Below are 25178 nucleotides of genomic sequence, written 5' to 3'. Positions count from 1 at the left end.
TCACAGCCGCAGGTGTCGCAAGTAGGGCTGTCAGCCATTCCAATGCGGAATGAATATGAGTTCGTGAATGCCACGCCGAGCCACAGGCGGCACAGAAGTGTGGCTTCCGCTCGTAGTAACCCTGGTGGTAGACGGAGTTGCAGACATGGATCCAATCTGTGGAGACGTGCGTTCCTGAACTCATTGGTGTTCCACAGATTCTGCGTCAGCTCGCGGGCGAGGGAGCGAAGACTTGTGGCTTCGTCTGTTCGTGACAGTGGTATTGGGATAACGCGGGCACCATCGTGGGCCGATCGGGCGGCATCATCTGCACTGTGATTGCCCGAAATTCCGCAGTGACCCGGTATCCACTGGTAGATGATGTTGTGCCCCTTGTTGATTGCGTGATGGTGGAGTAGTCGGATGTCCGCCACTAGTTGCATATTTGGTCCGTGGTTGAAAGGGGACATCAGACACTGGAGAGCTGCCTTCGAGTCACATAAGAGGGACCATGACTGTGACGATTTGTGACAAATAAACTCTAGAGCAGCACGGATAGCTGCGAGTTCTGCAGCCGTCGATGAGGTAATGTGAGACGTGTTGAACTTGAGGGTGACAGACTCTGCGGGAATTACCACTGCTCCAGCTGAACTATTAGAGGAGACAGAACCATCCGTGTAAACGTGGATGCGTTCTTTGTGTTTGTCATGTAGGAATGAAAGCACGGTTTGTTTGAGGGCGAAAGATGACATCTTCATTTTCTTTTTGATACCGGGAATAACAAGAAGAGCCTGGAGTGGATGGAGGCACCACAGCGGTATAGATGGTCGTGCTGCAGGCGTGAAGTTTGATGGTAAAGTTCCGTGGTTAGCGGCAATAATCCTGCTAAACGCTGAACGAGGTCGAGCGGCAGAAAGGGAGGCGAGATGATGCGATGGAAGTCGCGCGAAGTGTCTGATATGCATCCTTAAAGCGTCGACTTGAAGATACGTATCGATAGGGTGGTCATGCGCGATGGCTATTGTTGCTGCCGTGGATGCACGTCTGGGAAGTCCAAGGCGAATTCGTAGAGCTTGAGCTTGTACAGACTGGAGGGCACGGAGGTTGGTCTTACTGGTGCCACCCAGTACAGGTAAGGGCACTAAGTAGTAGCTTAAGCTCAATTTAGACTTCTTGTGCGTCTGTGAGTGCGATGCTCTATAACGCACTGTTCCTCGGTCTCCTGCGCTAAAGAAGTCTAAATTGAGCTTAAGCTACTACTTAGTGCCCTTTTCAAGCAATCTATTACTAACGAACGTAATAACCATACTAAGTCAACTTGCAATGAAGTCAGTTAAAGCCTAAAGTAGTGTAATCCTGCACCACTTACGCCCTATAGAGGTGGCATATATGAAACACCCTTCGTGGCACCTGTCAAGCATTACCGGATGCTCGTGGTTGAAAGCATGCTCCATACCCGCAGTCATGATAGTGAGTGACACTGGCTCTGACGAATTCTTCCACTACCATCGTATTTTCCTGCGACAGCCACCACCATCAGTTCCAAGACCACTTCGGCGGCTGCGGAACTTGCAGCGCTTCGTACTGCACTTCGTCTCGACAGCCAAGAACATCACTGAAGATCGTTCGTATTAAGGGATTAGAAGGTGGCACTGGAATGCTCACTAGCAGCCATACGGTGCGGAGTACATGACCTAGTAACCGCCATCAGAAAGATGAGTTATACCTTGACTGAGAAAGAGTACCACGTCACATTTCGGTTGTTTTCAAGGCACTGCGGCATTATAAGTAATGAACATGTCAATAACGCTGCTTTGTCCAATCCTGAAGGCACGACACAGGAAACGATACGTTGTGACGGTCAGATGTAGTGAGAATACGTGGCAGGCTAACACGAGACATGTCTTTCTTCGTGTAGAACCCGCGATGCTTTTGAAACAAGCGACTGTACCAGCTCACGAGACATGTCTTTCTTCGTGTACAACCCGCGATGTTTTTGAAACAAGCGACTGTACCATCTGGACTTAGCTTTTTATTAGGACTACACGCCCACGCGAGGCTACCCTGCTTTCTATGCTATGGCTAGGAGTAACATTTACAAAAGCTTTTCCCATTCGTACTGGAATGGCTGACAACGTTACTTTAGGTGACTGCGATGGCAAAAAGATCGCTCAGCATGTTGTTTATGACTACATGTCCATGATACAGTGCACAGAGACGATTGCTCCTGCCTGCTCTAGCTCGCGTTCCCATGGCAGACCAATCTCAGAAGAAATCATTTGGAAATCCCATCCTCAAGACTCGGTGAAGCAGATGGCTACGGAAATATTGTTACGTTTTTTAAGGGCAACAAACCTGCCCTAGCAATTTTAGGTCTAACCATTGTAGTGATTTTTATTATATGCTGTGATGTGAATGAATTGTTCCTGCGCATCGGCTCTGGGTGATGTGCTTCAACCGTAAGAACAATTGCCATCCCGAGAAACCACCTAATAGCGACTTGTATAGCTGTCGACGCAAACCGGGCGCATGTTCGCCATATATCCAGAGTCCCTGACCACCATTTCGCTCGCTTGTCTGAGAAAAAACTCCAGGCAGCGTTTTCCAGGTCAGTTGCGGCTATCTAGCACTCCTTGTCATTGAGTTACTCGCCCGCAACAAAAACGCCATCCCTACTGTTGTGCGTGAAAAAGCCTCCTGCGTACCTTGCTGTTCCAGGAATCGCGAAGAAGGCTTGACCACCGCGGCTCTCAAGCAGGTCACATTGGAACTTTTACATTGTTCGTGCGCTGACCGAATCCATGTTTACATGGACGGTTCGGTCACTCAAAGTTCAACGGATATGCCATTGTTATACCACCTCAATCGGTCTTCACCAAGTTTAAGACTTCATACGGACCAACGTCTACAGGTTCCGAACTGGCCGCTCTTCGCGCTGCTGTCGAATACAATGAAAAAGAACCTCCTAGCAAATGGGCAATATTTTGGGATTCGAAAGCAGCCCTCCAAAGCTTGCGAGGTTTGCGACGAGGTAATTACAAGCAGCTCGTGTCCCAAATCAACGAAATTTGCCATTGCGCTTCTGAACGAGAACATGATAGAATTTTTCAGTGACGTCCGGGACATTGTGGCATCATTGGTAATCACCTTGCCGATCACGCTGCCCGAGGTGCCCAGGCTGGAGCACCGACACTCCTTATACCTTTATCGAGAGTAGACGATGAAAGAGAGCTTCGCAGTCTCGCTCGTACCATCACGTTCAGTTACTGGCATACACCACAGAACTCTAACTGTCATTTATACAGCCTCGACCCATCACTGAAACTGAAATTACCAGCAAACCTTTCACGATATGACGCAACACTGCTGTGTCGGCTGTGCGTGGTAGTAGCATTCGCCAACTCCTACAGCTATCGTATTTGTATGGCGGACTCGCCGATGTGCGATAAGTGCAAGTGTGAAGAGAACATCAGCCATCTTCTGTGTCACTGTTCTCACTTCGATAACCAACGTCAGACTCTCCAGTGTGCCTTTAATAGACTGAACGATAGACTAATCACACAAACAAAGGTCTTCGAAGCCTGGCCTCAAAGTTCATTAGCCCGGAAAGCCATTCGACCACTTGACTACCTGAAAGCAACAGACTTGAGTTCCCGGCTGTAGACATCTTGCACCTAACTTAGTGCATGTGAAAGTTCGATATAGACTCATGGCGTCTCTATCTCACTCCCCCTCCCCCTCCCCACGTGTAGGGTAGCAAACTGGACTCAGTCCGGTTAACCTTTCTGTTTTCTCTCTCTCTCTCTCTCTCTATTTACTTCTTACCGCTTTAGCTCTCCGTGGCGTCCCCTGATTTGAGGTCGCGAACTGGACTTTTTATTCCTGTTAACATCCCTGCCATTCTCCTTTCTTTCGTCTCTCTCTCTCTCCTCCTCGGTTTGTCTTTTTTCTAACGTTTTCTATGTACTACCCATCGTTGTCAGGCTAATTGAAAGGCTCATGCCATGAGGGACACAGTCTTGTTTTTATGACACGCTTGCATTTATGCGACTGGATCACGTATCATTCACATTGCGGTTAAAGCAGTCATGTTTCACATTTACTGAATATTAATAATAATTGTAATATCTCCTGTAGGTAGGAATATAATCAAAATTTATCAAAACATTAGTTAGTCTTGTTAGCGCTAGTATCTACGTCACAGCGAATGCATCAACATCAAGTAGCCCAACTTTCGGCGTTATTTACTGTGCGTTAATTCTCAGTACTTACACAAATATCTACATGCTTGCAGTAAGTAATTCGCATGTTTTCGTGACATTCTCATCTTCAGGTGGTGGATTTGCTCAACGACCTTTACACCTGCTTTGATTCTGTGATTGAAAGCTTCGACGTCTACAAGGTAACAAATTCAAGAATGAATTACGTGTTTGACGCTTACTAAATTTTCTCTCTCAAATGTTTCCTGCTCAAGAACGTGATGTGTATATTTGTCGATAACAGTTAGGGCCGAACCCGGCAATTATTAGCCCATAGCGTTCACGCTCCCCAATTTAGGGTAGAAAGCCATATGCAGCGGGATTAAACTCCCTGCCTGCCTTTCTTCTCTCTTTTCATATGATCTTCTCATAAACGTTTCATTCCGAAGGTCCTTTGAGGCATGCGGAATTCTTTGAAAAGTTTATTCTGTTGGCAAAATGTCTTTGAAACCTTATATTCGTAATAATTCTCCGGAGGGCACAATGAACATTTATGAGCGCTGCGGAAATTATAATATCACAGGACGTCATGACGAAAATTTCTGACTGTTATTTGAACACTACCAGCTGACCCAATGGACCACCCTTCTGGAGACATATATATTGCAACGAGGCCACCTGGAGTAGGAATGTTTAGCAAATCATTATGTCACACGTTCGTAGTCATTCTACAAAAGCTAAGCTTATTGGCATGCCACATTATAAATTTGGTCAGCCCTCATAGCTGAAAATATTTCAGCGCTTGGAAGCCCGCACTACGCCAGTGACAAGCTGGTGAACCTCAAGAAATAAGATTGCCTAATCGTTTTTGTAAAGTACACTAATACTCATTCCAATATAGTACTTAACAATGAAAAACTTTAATATCTGAATGTGCATTGAAATGTTTATTTCATTTATTCTTACGCAGGTAGAAACAATAGGCGACGCCTACATGGTTGTCTCTGGCTTGCCGGTCAGGAACGGCATCATGAATGCACGTGAAATCGCCCGGATGTCACTTGCGCTCCTCAAGCAAGTGCTCTCATTCAAGATTCGGCATCGGCCAGGAGAGCAGCTGAACTTACGCATTGGCATTCACACTGGTAAGTAATGGTTCTGCATTTTGTAGAAGACATGGTGTAGAGTAATTTATCTACTGTCCATGACATTTATCAGAGCTCTGTCAGTGTTTGTGGCAAGAAAGAGAGCATCGATTCTGCCTTGTTCGTCGCAGTTTGTTGGAACATTACGCCTTCGGAATTGAGGTCTGCCTTGAGTGAAAGTATGTCAGCAAACCTATGTTTTTAATGCTGTACGTGTGTTGTCTTTGCAGTTAAGAGAAAACTCTTTTCGAAAACAAAACGCCTTGCTGTGAAATGCATCTCAAATTAGACGCACTGTGAAATTACTTTAGTAGCCGTATTCTGGTTAAATTGTTGGGCTAGTTAGCCTTGCACTGCTATCGAGGAACCTTAGCGCAAACAAAAAGACAATTCCCACAGGAACAAAAGATGAAGACAAGTGTAGTGCTTGTCTTCGTGTCAGCGATGCGTTTCAATTTTCGTTCACGTGGCACAATGTTTGGACATGAAAGAGTTATACACACAATATTGCGCACAACCTATTTCAATTGAAATCTGTACATATTGTCTGCAAGGTTTCGTGCTGGCATCTACGTTGCGCGGATTTCATATGATAGAGGAATACCTGTATTTGGATATGCAGAGTTAGTAGCAGGGGCATTCCTAATTAGTCCACATTGATAATTGGCCACTCACTGAAACCGAAATTCTTGACTACACGGACATCACCGCGAGTGCTTATATATGTTCTGCTGAGTTACATAAAAAAAAGGTTAGATTACGCAACAAATTGTAACTTAAACACTTAGTTTAAATGCTGAAACTTTTCCAGGCAGATTCAGCCATGTCGTGTCTAAATACCTCGAATAAGAATGTTATCAAACACTGAAAATCCCCGTCATTTCTGAGAAATTTTCATGTTTTATGTAGTCACTGAGATTTTGTTAAACAACACTAAGAAAATTTTGGTTCAGAGTTCGACTGCACTTGGAACTTTTCTGAAGTCAAGCATGCAACTAACTGTTCGTTATATTTTTTTGGGGGGAGGAAAGGGGGAGGGTGTCAGCATTTAGAGTTGCTACCTTGGCAGGAGAAACCTCACCAATAGATTCCTATAAAGAATCAAACATGCAGACATCGTTCGAAGGGCATAAGCTCGGCCCAAATAAATAGCAGCATCCTGTTTATATTTCTTTCAACAGGGGCATGTGCAGCAGGTGTTGTTGGATTGAAAATGCCACGGTACTGCCTTTTTGGGGACACTGTGAACACGGCTTCAAGAATGGAATCGAATGGACTGCGTGAGTATTAAGTTAAACAACTGTGTGGACTCTAAATCAACTGTGCCAAATTTCGTATTGCACAAGATAAGCATAAACGATGAAGAATCCATTCTTTCGTTTACCTGCACCATTTGTACTTCTGTGAAAGGGATGAGAAGACCGAGAGGGGAACGTCTGTACCCACACCTGTATTAGCCTTCATATTTTGGTTACGTGTTTTAGTAGCATGCCTGAGCTACTTAGATGTATACTTTACACCATAAGCAACGTAATCTAAGCTGCTATTACCACTTTCTGCCGCTAATAAACGCAGATGCTGTAGGCGCCAGTGTGTTTTCGTGAAGCTTTTCTATTTCTTTTTCATTATACTTGACAAACTAGATGGGAGAATAATCTACAAGAGAAAAAACGCTTAGTACAATAGTATGCAATACTGAAACAGTGCCGTTCACATTTTCTTGTTCATTTTTCTTTGTGCGTCTGTGTAATAAGCAACGCCTCCTGCATGCTACAAAATAATAGAGAACATTGCCGAAAATGAGCACAAACAGCAAGAGCGGAACAGCAATCATTCCTTCAGCTGTCGCGACACTTCAAAGAAATTGGAAAACGACTAACACGTGCTACTCGACCAGCTGGTTCACGATTCAAGCTCAACAATAACGCAGAATAAAACATGAACGAGAGGGACAGGACGAGCGCCAATCCTTTTGGTGCCTGTCCTTTCCTTCTCCTCGGTGTCTAATTTGGCACTATTTTTGAGTTTGAAATTGGAAAGCCTTGTAGTGACATGGTGCACTTTCAAGAATCTTTAAAAATAATGGGAGCAGGAAACGTTTCGTGCTTCACGCTCCACGCAAAAGTCCCCTGAATGCTATTTGACATCACAGAAAGTTTGACTTGCAAATTTTGAGCACCCGCTGGCCTTTAGCTTTTCAGCTTGGTCCGTGAGCATTCTCGCTTATGGTGCACAAGCCGCTGCCTTGAATATTATTGAATAATTTGGCCATTACGACTTACACGTAGGTCGAACAAGTAGCGGACCCGGCTGCACGTTTCTTTGATTTAATATGCGTGCTGGCTGAATACGGGTTTAATATGCCCTCGTAATCTATTCCAGAAAGGGTGGTGTTTGCCGCCTGGAAATTAGTTAACAAAAATGAATTTTCCTTATAGTTTCGCGGCATCCGTGTGGAGAAAGTCGTTTTGTTACTGGTATCCCGCAGCATATCCTTCAGGCCACTGCATAGTACGCAGTAATCTAGAACAATACTTCTGGCTTCATCTTTCCTAAACGAAATAATTTCACTTTTCTTTGCGCGTGAGTAATGCTGCTTCTTCTTCCCCCACGTAGTCGGGAAGAATTCTGACGCTCAGCTTCACATACAAATTAATCACATGCCTTATAAGAACTGTTCTAATTATCAATTATCTGTATTCAAGTATATCACGAGAAGCCAAGAAACACGGACTTCAAAGAAAACGTAGGGGAAACTACTTGTACTTAGTTATTGAATTAAAGAAATGATAAATTAATGGCAATGAAAGTGGAGCAAAAAACAACGTGCTGCAGGCGGGGAACGGTGGGGAGGTCTTGACATTACACGTGCGATGTTCTAATCAATTGAGCTACCGCGGCGCGGTTTCCCTATCCATTTTCTTGGGATTTATGTGTTACTACTAGAACTAATCGTGTAAGTGTTACTCACAAACCTTGGTGGCGCATCAACATCCTTTCTGCCGCAGGCGTCACCAGCACGTGATATTTCTGGGTGAAGGCAACTGGTCAATAAACCCGCGTAGCTCATTTGGTTAGAGCATCGTACGTGTATGCGAAGACGCGGGATCATTCCCCACCTGCGGCAAGCTGTTTCTTCATCCACTTTCGTTGCCATTAATTTATCATTTCTTTAATTCAATTAGTATGTGCAAGTATTTTCCCCTTGTGTTCTCCTTCGGTTTGTCTTTGTTTGTTGGCTTCTCATGATATGATTGTTAAAAGTGGGGCCCCTCGGTTAACCCCCTTTCTTCTAGTGTATAGAAGTAGACCACTCATAGAAGAAATCAGTTTTAAATCAGGCAATTCTAAATTGTTGATGGCGATTTTTCTTCATGCTAATCGTACGTTTCGTGAAGGTCTAACTTACAGGATTTTGTTCTCAAAGTGATTGTTCATACGTATTACTGGCTGCACGGGGCATTTATATGCTGGCGATTATATATGCAAATTTTCAGCTTTTCTGGGTGCGTGCATCGTTTCAGTTTCAGTTTATTATTCGTCCATAACAATTTGTTACAAGAAATGGTATACAGACAAGGGTCCCAAAGTCAGAGACTGCACCGAGACCCTTGGATTAGAAATAAAGCAGAATACAGAGCGGGTGAAATAAGCAAAATATAATCAAGAAACTGAGTGATGACAGACATCAGAAACAAAAGGAAGTGGAAAGATGCACAATCAATCGTAATTACACAGGTTCTTATTAGCAAAATCACATTATAGGAAATTAATGAGACAGAAAATAGTTCTTGAGTTCGTATTTGAAAGAGTACAAGGTAGATGAAAAATATATAAGAACAACGCACGCGACCTCAAAGCGACGTGTGATTTCCAGACCACATGCGCGAGCTTTTCTGATCGCCTGATGCAGCCATCATGTAGTAATGTTGACAGTTCTGACACTTTAGCGCCCACGCACATCAATATTTGTTACCTCCGGACTAGGTGCCAGTCACAAACAATGTAGCAAATAGTCTGTTCATTGAGCAGACATTGAGACGTCACAAATGAGAACTGTATGCGCACCGTAGTCAGGAAACTGAAAGAAGCTAGCTTCCGATATAGCTGACGCAAAAAACATATTTACCTTGAATGTATTTCCCATGTCCATGGGCTACAAATATAAAATTACGTTTTTTATCAGCTACACTGACTTCATTAAGAATCTTTACTTAATTATCTACCCCTCAAAAAGTCTGACCATTTCCCTTATCTAATATGCGGCATTCAAGGCAAGTTAAGGGATGTACAGGGTGTTTCATAGCATACATGGGAGGTTCCTTAAAAATAAAAACAATTACATGATTTCCTCAGGATTTCTTTCACTAGAGACGTATAGATACGTATACGTTTCAAAAATAGGTCGACATAATAATTAGAAAAGTAGACATGTAAATTAGACTGACTTGTTAGCCAAGATAGCCACACATTTGATTGCAACGAAAAGACTTGGAGCTCGCCCATCGAGGTGCTCATAATTGTTTTCAGACACGCAAAATTTATATGCTGCCATTTTTTACAACGTGAATAATTCTGGACAATCTCAGATAGATAATCGAAACTGAAATGCTAATGAGCTCAACTGTCGCTCTTCAGTAGGAGGCTAAGACTTCCTCATTGTTGGGCGAAAAATGCTGCGGCGGTTTTACCATGCCATAACCACGATTTGCTTACGAGGCCCGCCGTAGTGAGGGACTCCGAGTTAATTTTGACTACCTGTGGATCTTTAACGTGCAACCAAAGCACGGCACACGAGTGTTTTGCTATTTCGCGTTTATTTAAGTGCGACTACCATGGCCGTGATTTCAACCGGGACTTCGTTCTTAGCAAACCATCGCCATTGCTACTAAGCCACCCCGATGGGCAACTGTCGGGCAAGCGCGAAGCGAGCGAGATTGCGGTTGATGGACGTACGCTTCATACTCACGTAAATGTGGTACATAGGGCACGTTCTTTAGAAATTTATTGTATCAATATTGTGTGCATGCAACGAAATTGTCTTCATAATATTTCTTCCCAGAAGTCAATAATGCAAATCACCTGCAATGTTAAAATTCAAGATAACCCTCATTTACGAGGTTGTGAAATAAATGGTAAACGTACTTATTAAGTGTACTTGGCTTTCTTTTCATAGCTGCCTCTTTGTTTTATTCTATTTCTGCTTTGGTTTTATTTTTATATGCAGTATATCCTTGGCAACCTCTTTGTTTTTGTAAGTGTTGTAGTTACTCGTGTGGGTATGCACTATCTTAGTATTGTTGAGTTAATTGTTGCTGTAGCCATCGTTCTGAGCTGTGTCCCGTGTTTACCAGTGCAAGTAGCTTCGCTGTGGTTCCTACGAACTCCCAGAAACCACACAGCAATGTTGTGACTGCTCGATCTCTTAGCATAATTATCTTCATCAATCGCCAGAGGCATACCAATATTATTAGAAAAATGTATGAGTCGGTTTCGTAAATGAACAGCATGCAAGACAAGGCAGCTGTTCCTCCGTATCTTGGATATGCGTGAGACATCCCATTTTTACCATTCTATGTCCGGAATGCTTCTGGAATCACGTTCAAAATAAAGAGGGGCGCAAAGTGTAGGCACAGACGCCGCAAACGCTCTAGTTTAACAGCCATGCCACCTTAGTATGTTACCCTATCCTTTGTCATATTCCCGTGTGACAACACCCCATGCACCGGCTTTTATAATAACGCGGTGTCGTAATCGTGATAGTTCGTTTTGCTGCGCAACCTATTTTGCAAGAATTAAGCTCTTTGCAAGATACCGCTCTTGTGTGTCAGATGCCACTTTAGTCAGACGGGAAAGTGCCTAAATAATAGGCGAGAACAGTACGTGCATGTAGAAGAAACAGCGAGTGTCAGGATATCTAACTCATCACTGTCAAAAGATGTCAATGTAGCTCTCTTATCAATAATGTACGTGTCTTACCACCGCTTCTCCTGGTATTGGGAAGAAATAAATGACATATATCAGTTAGAGGATGAGCAGAACGCATCTGCGCTAATAATGTATCTGTTTTGTTTCTCGCCTAGTGTAGCTCTATCTTGAGTAAATGTCAGTTGTTTACAGTTTGGCATTTGTGGTGGGTGTGGTTTTTTTCTTTTTATTCAGTTTTATTTCGCACTGCTGGCACGAACTATCAATCTAAGAGCATTACTGAACACTTCTAATTCTCTGTTATTGTGGTGCTCCACGACAATGAAGTAAAATATGTTCAAAGTGCTTAAAACGTATTTATTTTTCTTCTTTTTTCAGCGCTTAGGATACATGTCAGCTCATCGACAAAGGAAGTTTTAGATACATTCAAAACGTTTCAACTGGAGTTACGCGGCGAAGTCGAAATGAAGGTAAGCGGTCATATTTTGATTTGAACGGGTGATTTATTTATTTAGTTGATAATTTTCGACATCTTGCCAACATTGTTGAAGGTTTGTTCCCAACATTTGCTTATCTAATGAACTTATATAAAGTGTCATGAAGGAACTAGAAAGTCAGAACATATGCAAATATACAAATAATGAGGAGAAGATAGCGTCAGCGAGCTTGAATCGATGAGCAGTGTAGTTAGCGCGACAAGACATTTTGTTACCATGTGTACATAAGTATTAAGGTAAAAAAAAAGAAAAAGCTGAGCAATTGAAAGAAGCAGCGCAATATAACATCATCATCATCATCAGCGTGGTTACGCCCACTGCAGGGCAAAGGCCTCGCCCATACTTTTCCAACTACCCCAGTCAAGTACTAATTGTGGCCATGTTGTCCCTGCAAACTTCTTAATCTCCACCGCCCACCTAACTTTCTGCCGCCCCCTGCTACGCTTCCCTTCCCTTCGAATCCAGTTCGTAACCCTTAAGGACCATCGGTTACGTTCCCTCCTCATTACATGTCCTGCCCATGCCCATTTCTTTTTCTTGATTTCAACTAAGATGTCATTAGCTCACGTTTGTTCCCTCACCCAATCTGCTCTTTTCTTATCCCTTAACGTTACACCCATAATTCTTCTTTCTATAGCCCGTTGCGTCGTCCTCTATTTAAGTAGAACCCTTTTCGTAAGCCTCCAGGTTTCTGCCCCGTACGTGAGTAATGCTACGACACAGCTTTTATACACTTTTCTCTTGAGGGATAATGGCAACCTGCTGTTGATGATCTGAGAATGCCTTCCAAACGCACCCCAGCCCATTCTTATTCTTCTGATTATTTCACTCTCATGATCCGGATCCGCGGTAACTACCTGTCCCAAGTAGATGTATTCTCTCACCACTTCCAGTGCCTCGCTACCTATTCTAAACTGCTGTTCTCTTCCGAGACTGTTGAACATTACTTCAGTTTTCTGCAGATTAATTTTTAGACCCACCCTTCAGCTTTGCCTCTCCAGGTCAGTGAGCATGCATTGCAATTGGTTCCCTGAGTTACTAAGCAAGGCAATATCATCAGCGAGTCGCAAGTTACTAAGGTATTCTCCATTAACTCTTATCCCCAATTCTTCCCACTCCAGGTCTCTGAATACCTCCTGTAGACAGGCTGTGAATAGCATTGGAGAGATCTGATCTCCCTGCCTGACGCCTTTCTTTATTGGGATTTTGTTGCTTTCTTGGGACGACGAAGACGAAGTGCCTTTCAGGCAGAACGCCGAGTCTTCCAGCTCTACTTATTTTGTGGATTTCTTAGACTTTGCCAGAGAACTGCTATTTCCTCCTTAACTGCGATGGAGATGGAGTCTCACGCGCGTCCGCCGGACTCGGCAGTGCACGCGGCGGCTGCCTCCAGGATGCGCAACGGCACCGAGAGCGACACTGACAGTGTCGGCACCATGCAGTATTATGTCAGCAGTGAGGATTCCTGTGACGACACTTTCGAGTTGGTGCGGAGTTGTAAGGCAAAACGAAGGTTTCTCAGCGCATCCTCGAATTCGAGTGAGTCCACCGTGAGATCTTCGCAGAATACCGAGGAGCTCACCATCCTGTTCGCGCCAGTTCTCGCTACTGACAACCTGAGACGCCTCAACAGGTACGCCGTGACTTCACATATAGAGGCACTGGTTCCGAATGAAATCAAAGACATCAGAGTAAACACCTGTAAGAACGTCCTAGCGATTGACGTACAACACGCGGCTGCGTTGGATTCCTTGCGCAATGTCACGGAACTTGACGGGATGAAAGTCCGCCCTCATATTCCGCTGGGCAAACAAATCAGTAGCGGCGTAATTTACGATGTTGACGAGACCATTGTCGACTCCGATCTGTCGATCTTAATCAAGCCAGCTACAGAAAACACCATCATCACAAACGCCTTTCATCTCGGCACGTCACGGTGTGTCAAAATCATATTTAAACGCGAATCCCTACCATCGCATGTAAAAGTGGGCCACTTCCGACACGCAGTTCGCCCCTTCATACCAAAACCGCTGCAGTGCTGGAAGTGCATGAAGTTTGGGCATGTGAGTAGTGGCCCCACACTACTAACACGTGCGAGGCCAGTGTGCTGAAGTGCACAAACTGACGCGGCCCTCACGATGCATCCTCGAAGGAATGACCTTTAATTCGCAAGGAAATGGCAATATTGAGGAAAATGGTTAGAGACCACTCGTCTCACCGAGAAGCAGCAACATCTATTAGACGGCGACGATCGCGTCGCCGACGTCGATCACAAACCTCCAAAGCCTCTGCAGAGCGCCAGCCACGTACATTGCCACCCTCTCTTCCGCCCAGGCCAAACGCAGTCAGCTCAAAGGACAAAGGTGCAACGAACAGCCCTGCTGCTGACGCGTGGCCTGCACTCCCGAGGCTACATGCTCCTACTGAGCGAAATCAGAGTTCTACAGCAATGGGCACTTCGACTATTCCTGATAAACTGACGGACCAAGATCAACAAATTGTTGTCATGATCAGCTCTCTGGTGAGTGCTATTCATGTACTTCTAAACAAGATACAGACACCAACTGCTCGAAGTGCGTTGCAAGTGCTGGATGCCATCAATCCGGTTTTAGTGAGCCTTCAGAAGACCAGTGCTTGAGAACTTCTACAGCAGAACCATGGCCCATCGACAGAAACAACGATCGTTCCGGGATGATGTCAGAAGTGCCTCCATATTCCAATGGAATGCGAAAGGCCTAAGGTCACGTATTTCGGATTTTCGACAGTTCGTGTTTCACTATCACTTTCCTATACTGGTGATCTCTGAACCGAACTTATCAGCCTCAATAAGACTATCAGGATATGAACATTTTGCTTCAACAACAGGATATGAACTTTTTGTTTCAACAACGTGTGTCCGTAGTAGTAAGGTTCTGGTTTACATTCGCAAGGACCTAACGTATTTTTCGCAACCCGTAGCGCCACACGACGGTAACCAATACGTCTGCGTTAGTGTGAAAAAGAAGAGGCTGTCTTTTACTATTATTGGCCTATCCGCAACAAGTCAGTTTGACAGCAAAAGACTAGAAGATATTGTGGTTGCTACTCCCGGTCCTTGGATAATAACAGGGGACTTCAACGCTCATCACCACATATGGGGAAGCTCCAGGATAAATTCGAGGGGCAGGTCACTAATATCCTTTGCATCAGGCCACAACCTGTGTCTTCTAAATGAAGGAAGTCCGACATTTCTGCGAGGAACAACGTACAGCAGCTGCCTTGACTTGACTTTGGTTTCACGTTGCCTGACTTCGAGCGTGCAGTTGTTCACTGATATTGAAACCCATGGAAGTGATCATATTCCGACCTATGTGAGAATCGATGGACTAGATGCCGCATTACCGGATGTATCTCGCCAAATCGACTGGTCAGTCTTTCAAGATCGAGTAGAAGACAGCTGCAAGAAACATATCGCACGCAGATTAGAAGACATAATTACAGACGCAATGCACGATTGCACGCGTTGCTTCACACATTCGAAAAAGCGTACAGAGAATGACATTGAATTGGAAAGGCTTCGTACAAAGGAGGTACAGGCGCACAAAGTCAATTCTTGACCTCAGAGAAGCTCGGCGCATGCAAAAGAAGATAAGACGCCGAATGGATAAGCTAGAGGATCAAAGATGGAAATGCTATTGCGAGTCACTAGACCCCCGCAAGCCATTGTCCCGTGTGTGGCGCACCCTACGGGGTCTTTGCTCAAGACCCCAGCAACGACACCTTTTTAACGCCCTCGCTCTCTATCAAAACCGCCGTGAGATAGACGTTGCAGAGGAATTCTTCGCGCAAATCGCCGGAGGCACAGTTTTAGTCCTTGATATGGCTTTAAGTGACATCCCCGGTCCACGAGACACCAGTATGGAGGCTCCATTCTCTATGGAAGAGTTAGAAGCTGCTATGGCGCTCTGTAGGTGTTCGTCTTCACCAGGGCCCGATGACATAACATATACTGCTTTGCGCCACCTAGGCCGAGAAGCACGAAGAGAACTCCTCAGCCTTTTTAATAGTTCATGGCAAGATGGTGTCGTCCCACAGGAGTGGAAACGCAGCCGTTTGGTACCGCTACTAAAAGCAGGAAAGTCGCCGCTCGAACTGGCATCGTATCGGCCTATAGCACTTGCCAGCTGCATTGACAAAATCATGGAACGCATGATCCTCATGCGTCTCGAATGGTACCTAGAACACCACAAAATTTACCCTGATTCTATGGCGGCATTTCAACGAGGCCGTTCATCGACTGACAGTGTCATCGATCTAGTGTCATCTGTAGAACAGCAAAAATCTTGGAAACGAATATCAGTACCGCTCTTTCTGGACGTGAAAGGTGCTTACAACGTTTCCCATCAACCCATTCTAGACGCACTTTTAACAATTGAACAAGGAGGGCGAGTATATCGATGGATCAGAAACTACTTGACACAAAGGTCCTTGTTCGTACGTACGGAAGATGGTCCGCCGACCTACCACTACATATGCCGAGGAGTTCCCCAAGGTGGTGTTCTAAGCCTTATTCTTTTCAACCTCGCGCTTCTTGGGTTGGCCGAATCCCTACCGGAAGCAGTGAGTGTCTCAATCTATGCCGACGACATCTGCATCTGGTCATCAGCGGTCACTCGTCTGCAGGTTCGCGCAAGGCTACAGAAAGCAGCAACACAGGCATCTCACTATCTTCAAACACAAGGCCTTACCATCTCAACGGAAAAATGTGCGTTAGTCGCTTTTACACGAAAACCAATGTCTCGTTACCCAGTATGCATTAATGTCCAGCCTATCTCCTACAAGAGAAATCATCGGTTTTTGGGTGTCATTGTTGCCCTCATGTTGCCCACTTGAAGAAGAAGCTCACATCTATTGTTCATGTCTTCAAGTTTACCGCCGGGAAAACGTGGGGATCGTCAGTGGGCTCCATGCTACAGTTATATCGAGCACTTTTTATCGGATTGCTACGTTACAGTGCTCCCGTGCTTGCTAAAACATGCTAGTCAAATCTTCGAGAACTTCAGAGCGTGCAAGCACTGGTACTACGTGTTTGCCTAGGACTTCCGCGGAGCGCCTCAACAGCAGGAACCATGATAATGGCTCGAGACCATCCGATCACGACTTACATTAGCACCGACGGGCTTAGGGCCCATGTTCGTCATGTTTCGCGCATGCAATCAAGCTCTCTCGCCTGCCTGCCAGAACGACGACCACAGGCGTTCTTCTCCAACGAGGTCAGCATCCATCGTGCCTGTCTATCATCAGGCTTCACACCCTCAGCACGTTCAACCTCAGCTTTGTTGTGTTTAGAACAACATCAAGTGCGTCTTACCGTTCCAGGGATAAGAAAGAAGACCAACCTGCCTACCCTGGGCCTGAAGGAAGCAGCTCTGGATTGTTTGAACACTTTCTACTTTGACCGAGTTCACATATATACGGATGGCTGTTCCACTCAGAAGCTCCACCGGCGCAGTGGTTATACCATCACGATCAATTAGCATCCGATACAATACTTCTCACATGACAACATCGACCGTATCGCAGCTTGTTGCCCTCCGAGGTGCCGTTGATTACATTAACAACCAACCCGCTAATCGGTGGGCAATATTCTGCGATTCGAAGGCGGCCTTACAATGTCTTCTGTCATCTCTTCGTCGCGGGTCGTGTGAACTAGTGTCGGAGATACGAGAAATGCACCATGGTATGATAGCGAAAGGACACGACGTCGTGTTTCAGTGGCTGCCTGGCCATTGCGGTATCTCCGGCAACGACCTCGCTGACGAAGCTGCTAGGAAAGCACACGAAGGAGCAACCCTTGTTTCTGTACCTTTATCGCGGACGGACGCAGCCCAACACCTAAGCAAGGTAGCACACCGTATGACATTACAGAAGTGGCACACAGCTTAATTCACCCAAGAACGATTGCATTCCCTCCACCCCTCTATACACCTGCGGCTGTTACCAGCGCTTCTGCGAAATGAGGAAACAATGCTGTGCTGCTTACGCTTGGGCGTCGCATTCACCAATGCATATACGTTTTTGATTGGAATTACTGATAGCGCCGACTGTAATGCCTGCGGTGTCGAGGAAACTATAGAACATCTACTGTGCTACTGCCCATCTTTTCAAAACGAACGACATGACCTCTGCACAGCTCTCAATCAGCTAGATATAGCACCGTTCACCTTCAAGAAGATCTTGGGACCATGGCCTCGTATATCGCAGCTAGAAAAGGCCACAAAAGCTCTGCTGCGATATTTGAAAGCCACTGGATTGAGTGAGCGTCTGTGATCCGGACTGAGTGACCGAACGATATACGCAGTAGGCTTACTCTTCTTCTTTTATTCTTTCCGTCCCATTTTCCCTTTCCCCAGTGTAGGGTAACCAACCGGGCTCACTCCTGGTTAACCTCCCTACCTTTCCTTTATCATTTGCTCTCTCTCTCTCTCTCTCTCTCTTGTTGCTTTCTTTATGGAGGACTACGGTGGCTGTGGAGCCGCTATGGATAACTTTCAGTATTTTTACATATGGCTCGTCTACACCCTGATTCCGTAATGCCTCCATGACTGCTGAGGTTCCGACTGAATCAAACGCTTTTTCGTAATCAATGCAAGCTATATATAAGGGTTGGTTATATTCCGCACATTCCTCTATCACTTGATTGATAGTGTGAATATGGTCTACTGTTGAATAGCCATTGCGGAATCCTGCCTGGTCCTTTGGTTGACAGAAGTCTAAGGTGTTCCTGATTCTATTTGCGATTACCTTAGTAAACACTTTGTAGGCAACGGACAGTGAGCTGATCTGTCTATCATTTTCAAGTCTTTGGCGTCCCCTTTCTTATGGTTTAGGATTATGTTAGCGTTTTTCCAAGATTCGGTTCGTATTGTACACCGCTGTGAGATACACTCCTACTTTTTTATCAGGACTTTTCCAAATCCCCTCAAACATTGTAATAATTTTACTTAAAGTGTAACTTCTTATTAAAGCACTTCTGCGCGTTACATTTAGCGAAATAGGTGTCTAAGCCTCATTCATGATTTCAGCAACTGAGTAGTAGCTTTGGACATTCCCCCACACCGCAATGAAAACCGAATTAGGTCGGTCAAGAAAAGACTCCAAACGCCAGTTTGAAAACGCATGCTGCTCTCATGTTAGGGTGCATGTACCTAAAAAAATAATTTCATTTAGTGCGTCAATACCAAACTTGCACTTTATTAGCCATGAAGAGTTATATTTCTGGAAGGGACAGCATCACAGAGTTGACAGTAGCAAGCCAGTGCGCAATACGATTTCATAATGCTGCCTCGGCGTCAAAAGAAGCTAAATCATCAAAGATGAGGCTACTAGGTTAGCGCACCTCTTCAAATCCGAATTCACATTTTGTAACAGTCAAAGGCGTGCCAAGAAATTGTGTTGTTCTGTTCGAAGTAAAATCAAAACGAATGCTAATGGCGGCCATCCAAATATTATCTAGGATCGGGAACTTGATATTCTGAGTAGATTTGGCATTTTGAAAATAGGGTTTGACATTAATGGATTGAATGCGCGAGCTGGGCGTGTGATGTAGCATGCGCAGATTTATTGGCCGGTTCCCTGCTCCAAAGCCTACGTAGCACGTGACGCCTGTGGTTAAGATTTTTCACGCCTGCCACCATAACCGTGTGAGGCACTGGCTTAAGCTCCCAGGGATAGTTTTTACGCATACATAAATACCCGAGAAAGTGAGCACCAAGACGGCTGTCCCTGTGGTCTAATTAGTTAAGCGTCACACGTGTAACGCGGAAGATGTGGGCTCAATTCCCACCTACGGCAAGTGGTGGTTTCATAACTTTTCATTTCCCCTTTCCTTATTATCTCTATATTTCAACTAGACATATCAATTAACTGTCCGTATGCTTTCCACGTATCCATAGTCTGTTTTATTCCTATAGTTCGAAATTAGAACTCATTGTAACCATTTGCCGTTTCCACCAACACTTCTTCTCTTCGAACTTACCAATGATGTACCGGTATGTCCCTTTCCTCTAAGTTGGTTCTGCGATTACATATGGGCGCTGTGTAGTAAGCCGGTTCGCTGTTTGTCGCTTCAGCGCACCGGCGCACTTTACATACAAGGCGATGGTAGAATGTATTTACGGATTCCTGATAACTCATTTGCAGTTAGAACGGGTGGGGCAGCCAGCGTTCAGAACAACGCATAACTATCTCGCTATATCACTTCAAAGCCTCATCTCGATTAACGAACGTAAGTGAGATAACAAAGAATAGTTACAGGCAACGGCGATTAGGGAGAAAAACGCACTTTGATTTGAACTGTGGTACTGGACTATAAGCTAGCTCGCTATAACGACATTGCTCTTAGCATGCCTAAGGGTGCTTGTAAAAGAGTGACATAGAGCGTTGACGTGACCACGAAAGATTTAAATGCAAGTAAATGAATTTGTTTACCACGGGAATGGAAACGCATTTGAGGATGGCAGGGAATTAGATGGTGTAGTAAAAGTAGGAAATTGAGGAGGCAGTCAATGGACGAAAAGCAGAACATATATAGAATTTATTGGCAGGAAGAACAGAGAGGTCGACCTGAACTAGTGCGTTATAGTCTGCTACTCTGCACTGGGGAAGAGGGAAGGGGAGTGAAAGTACTGGGATGGGTGATGATGATAAGAGAAGTGGTGAGCGCTTATGTATATGAGACAGTTGCCCCGCTAGAGCCGCTCGTCTAGCTTGGTGACCTGCAGAAACTTCAACAGCACTTTAGTTGCCCGCATTGAAGTTGCAGTGTCAGGCCATGGCGGAGGATAGCGTTTTCCGACAGTGGTTGCTTGCCAACGCTGGCTAGGGAACTTTCCAACACCCTTCGCTTCAGCATATATGCTGGGCAATCGTACAGTATATGTTCCAGCGTCTCAGGCGTCTGGTAGTGTTCACAATCAGGGCTGTTCGACTGGCCGATGCGGTGCGCGTAGCGACGGGTGAAGCGAAAAGTAGAGTTATTTAGAAAACGCTGGAAGATGCCTTTGTTCTGCACTGGACACTAATTAGGAAGTTGATGATGGCGACTTATTTGTCATACGTTTAAATTATGTTTATATAGGAAAATTATAGTCTAGTAAGTCTAAGTTCCTGCTTCGGAACACATCACTTTCCGTTTTTGCCTCAAGGGCTGCGGTAAAAAAAGCGGTGATCTCTTTGCAGGGCAAGGGTAAGATGACGACCTACTGGCTGCTTGGTGAGCAAGATAGGGACAACAGCTCCACCGGTCCCCTCACACCTACGGTCCCATCGACAGAAGTGCGCAAGGAGACCAAAATATGACCCACAAACTGCGTAAAGTTTGCTGCGTCAGCGCCGTCCGCCGCTCAATCCTGACATTCACGCGCTGAGCAGTGCGCCCACCATCGTGTTCTCTGCGCCGGTACCATTTTCTAGCTCGACACGGACGCCTCTGAGACAGCGGCTTCGGTGATGTTGTGTTGTGCCCACGCACTTGAAACAGTGAGAAACGAATACCGACTTCGACCTACGACGCTCTCCTCATGTGGCGCCAAAGACACCGGCGTCCAGCGGACGTTGTGTGCATTTCTTCCGGTGGCTGGTGTGCTTTCCCCGAAACATAGCAGACCGCTTCCCGCCTATGAGAACTTGTTTGTAGCAAGCTGTCTTGCGCAGGCCACAAATCTGACCCTGTATACCCCCGAAAACACCAGCGACTGAATGATCATGCAAAGCGGTGGCATTTGAAGGGCTTCGAGGTAACCACATTAAATAAGGATACGGGATGGAGCTATCGCAGCGGCATTGGTTGCACAATGGCGAAGATACATTGCGTTCACTCCGCGATACCTTCGAAGACCGCTTGCGAATTAAGGACACACTTCTAGCTGTCTGTTCCATTTGTAGAAAGTCTCAAGCTGTCGTACTGCTAGATTTCTAGAAGAAAAAGCAGGTGTTGCTTTCGTGATGCGAGCTTAGAGCGAACGTTGGCTTCCCCTCCTGTACACAACCCGTCCGTCACTAATTATGGAACCTGTAGATGCCATTTTATTCCTGAAAAGCACAAGCCAACAAATTCTCATCATTACCTCCGCTATGTCTAGCGGAGATAATCACGGCAGACACCATTTATTCCAACCCTTCTAATCCCTGGTCCCGTCGAATAGCTCAGTGACAAGAAAAAAAAAAAAAAAAAAGAGGGAGTATCGTTCACCACCACCAGTTGGGTACAGTTGGCATCTCGCGTCTTGTTTACTGGAGGCAGGATATGAAAGAGGGGTAATAGAAACGTTCATGATTTTGCTTTATTAGCAAAACATGACAAATATAAAGCCGAACTTTTGCCTGTAAAAATAACATTTTACTGATCTAAAGAAAAAACGAAAGCTTTCAGGTATAGACCAAGTAAGCCCTCCTCTTTTCAGCACACACCTGTATTTGCAAAATTACAGAAACAAGATAAGCAACTCCACTTTATTCTCAACGCCCGCAGCTCTGGTTAAACACTATTCATTATTGGTCACTAAGAAAGTTTCTTACAATCGCCTACCTCCTGCTGTAAGCGCCGAGAGCCAATTAGAAGTGTAGAGAAAATCCGTCGCCGACAGCGGAGACGCAACTGAGCTATGTGGTGGAGCGCATCGTCAGATCTGTGGCTCCACCTATGTTTGCCGCAAGAAAACACTTGGCAAGCAAGGTGAAGCTTCTGTCGAGCGGCAAACCCAATAGATCAAATAATTTATTATCGCTGCATACTTTGCGTCTTATCCTGTTATACTGTATTATACGTATTTAGAAAGGTTACATAAAGGAGGGAAACTACTTAGCCATTAAAGCATTGTCTAATGCCAAACACTCAAAAACGCAGGTGCCCCAGGTAATTTTATGGCCCAGATTTATCATGTCGCTCATTGCCCATACCTTTTTATTAGTTTGTGTTTATTATATCCGTTCACTCGACGACAAATCGGATTTGTTCATTTTTTTTTGTCTGTGTATTTGTTGGAGGAACATCGGCAGTTTCTTGATTCGAAAGCCTAAAAACAGTACTTTCCCGATCTTTGGTGTCACGTTAGGAGGTTTGAAACAGTTTTAAGCAAACCTGACAGAGTTCTTTTTCTTTCTGAGCGACGCTTTTGCAAAGATAAAGGTATTACTGGGACTGCACGGATAGAAAACGACAAGGGATGCAGCAAACGGCCATTTTTTCTCAGAGCAGCCAAAAGTGCAGCCATGTACTCGGCTCTACGTCCTCATCATTCACTTTCCCACTCAAGTTTTGCGTACACAGCTGTGTCATGTTGTCTATCTGCGCCGCAGGTCTTGAGGCGGAGTTCCAGAGTTGTGTTTCTGCACAGGGCGCCTGGTGTATTGATCAGGATATCACATTTTGGTGCAGAGCTCGCGAGCAGACATGACCATTTCAACCTTCTATAGTTATACGAAGCTAAAATGATTGAAGATCTTCAATGAACTCTTGGACACGCTGAAACCGTTTGAGTACGTGTATAAAGGTACAGAAAGAAAGAAAATGTCAAAAGAAAAAGAAAAGTTTCAGCGCTCGCGCCTGCATGTTGCAGATATTCCTCTTGCTGATATGGGCGTCTCAGATATCAGGATAGATGCTGTTTGGGGATGTGCTAAAGTGTGAACATGTCATTACTCATAGCTTGTTAACATATAACCGTTGTTGAGCCCTGTCGGGTACAAACTGGGCGGAAACAATGCTGCTGGAGCTGCCGGCAGCTAACATGATAATCTTTTTAAGAATTATGTGACTCATAGTTGTCCTGTAAATTTGTATGTAAATGAATAGATGATGTGCCGTGAAGTATTTTTTAATTTAACCTGTGAGTCGTCGGGTCTTGAATATCTGTCTGATGTTTTCCGAATTAAAAAAACTATTTTTACTGAGATATGCCCCAGGAACACCTAAATGTAATTTTAATAAGATTAAAATCTAAACATCTACGAAATTATTGAAAATCTTAGCTTGTTATTAAGCGGCTGCATAACTAGTGCCGTTTACAAAGATTGTGATCTTTTTAGCGCTTATCAATTTTTACTGCAGAATGAGTGAAAATACGACCACCAGCAAAAGCTTCATGTTGAACAATGTGCCCAACGGCCACAGTGCATTAATGCGCAAAAGTATAACCATTAGCGTATAAGTAAAGCCTCTTGTAGTTATACACTATTTCTGTAGTATATTTCTCATTGCAGATTACATTTTACGTTAGTGTGCTGACCTCGAGCACTACAAACTACGTTGTTTGGTGCTCTGAGATCTGAAACTAATTACACGTACGACGCTACATATCTAAAGAAACGCGATGAGTCAGCTGGTATTGTGCAATCGCTAACTGTGGACACGGGCAAAAAATTCGAGACCGCTAAGCCTTTTCTCGTGAGTGCTTGTATGCACACTCAAAACCATAATAAGCTCTTGCAATTATCCTGCGTGACGGCGGCCACGATACAGTTTAAGCACAAAAATGGAAATATTACGCCTTTCCGTTTGATTAGCATGAATGTATCGTATGTGATACCTGAACCACTCGTTTGAATGCTTGTGAACGCCCTCGAACCCCTGTTTCTAACATTATTAGATAGTTCACCGCCCTTTACATGTGACAATTGTTTTGACGGTCGTTTTACAAAGTTCATGGGAAAGGGAACAAGCGCTGAAACAATAATTCCGGCTTTAAATATTACAGCTGCCATCATTTTACGCATAGTTCTAGGACCAGAACAACTTGTTAGCGGAAAGCTTGTGAGCAACTGTCAGCGAATAGGAAGTGTGCTTGCCGTATCCCTTTTTTGTTTTCACAGGAAGTTATTGCGACCTTATTGGCGTTTTATTCTCCTGACGCGCTACCACTTCATCTTTGCAGATAAGTTGTTTAGCACTGTTCTGTTCAGTAAACGCATAAATCCAAAATATTAGGCCAATTTAATATGTTGCGTTCCACTTTTGCGATTTTCTAATGCTACGGTTCTTTCGCGGAAGAGGAAGTATTTCTTCGGTGTTGAAAATGTGTTGCAATTATACCCAGCATTTATTTGTTTCAGTTTCAGTCATTGAACCTGCAAATAGAGAAGGTACGTTCTTCTCCACACTAATATGACCATCGTCTGTCTTTCATTCATATTTACAAGCCTTGTGTAATAAACGTTCGTTTGAAAACTGACATCTACAATTCTTTCGTATTATTCAACTTGAATAAGGACTGACGCAATATTAGCGCAATCACGTCATAAACGGAGGGATACTCACTTGAGAAAACTTTCTCCATCTTCTGGTATGGCTGCAGAAACTTCCATGATCCCAATTACTCCATGTTGCATGCACCTCTCATCTCTAATAACACATACTTGTTAGAAAATTGTGAGCTCACAATATTCTAAAGAAA

General features: G+C 44.6%; 1 protein-coding gene across 1 annotated transcript in view; it reads left to right on the top strand.

The window, feature by feature from the left end:
- Window positions 1-24956, top strand: part of LOC126531602 (atrial natriuretic peptide receptor 1-like) — a 265340-nt gene extending 240384 nt beyond the window's left edge. The window contains exons 17-21 of the mRNA XM_050179200.2: window positions 4313-4381; window positions 5149-5323; window positions 6505-6603; window positions 11630-11721; window positions 20968-24956. Coding sequence (XP_050035157.1) covers window positions 4313-4381; window positions 5149-5323; window positions 6505-6603; window positions 11630-11721; window positions 20968-21087 — 555 coding nt within the window. The 3' untranslated portion in view covers window positions 21088-24956. The remainder of the gene's footprint in view (window positions 1-4312; window positions 4382-5148; window positions 5324-6504; window positions 6604-11629; window positions 11722-20967) is intronic.
- The last annotated feature ends 222 nt before the right edge of the window (window positions 24957-25178 follow it).

This window comes from Dermacentor andersoni, chromosome 5, assembly GCF_023375885.2.
Source record: "Dermacentor andersoni chromosome 5, qqDerAnde1_hic_scaffold, whole genome shotgun sequence".
Lineage (NCBI taxonomy): Eukaryota > Metazoa > Arthropoda > Arachnida > Ixodida > Ixodidae > Dermacentor > Dermacentor andersoni.
The sequence above is the reverse complement of the archived record's forward strand: the minus strand, read 5'-3'. Positions and strand labels throughout refer to the sequence as shown.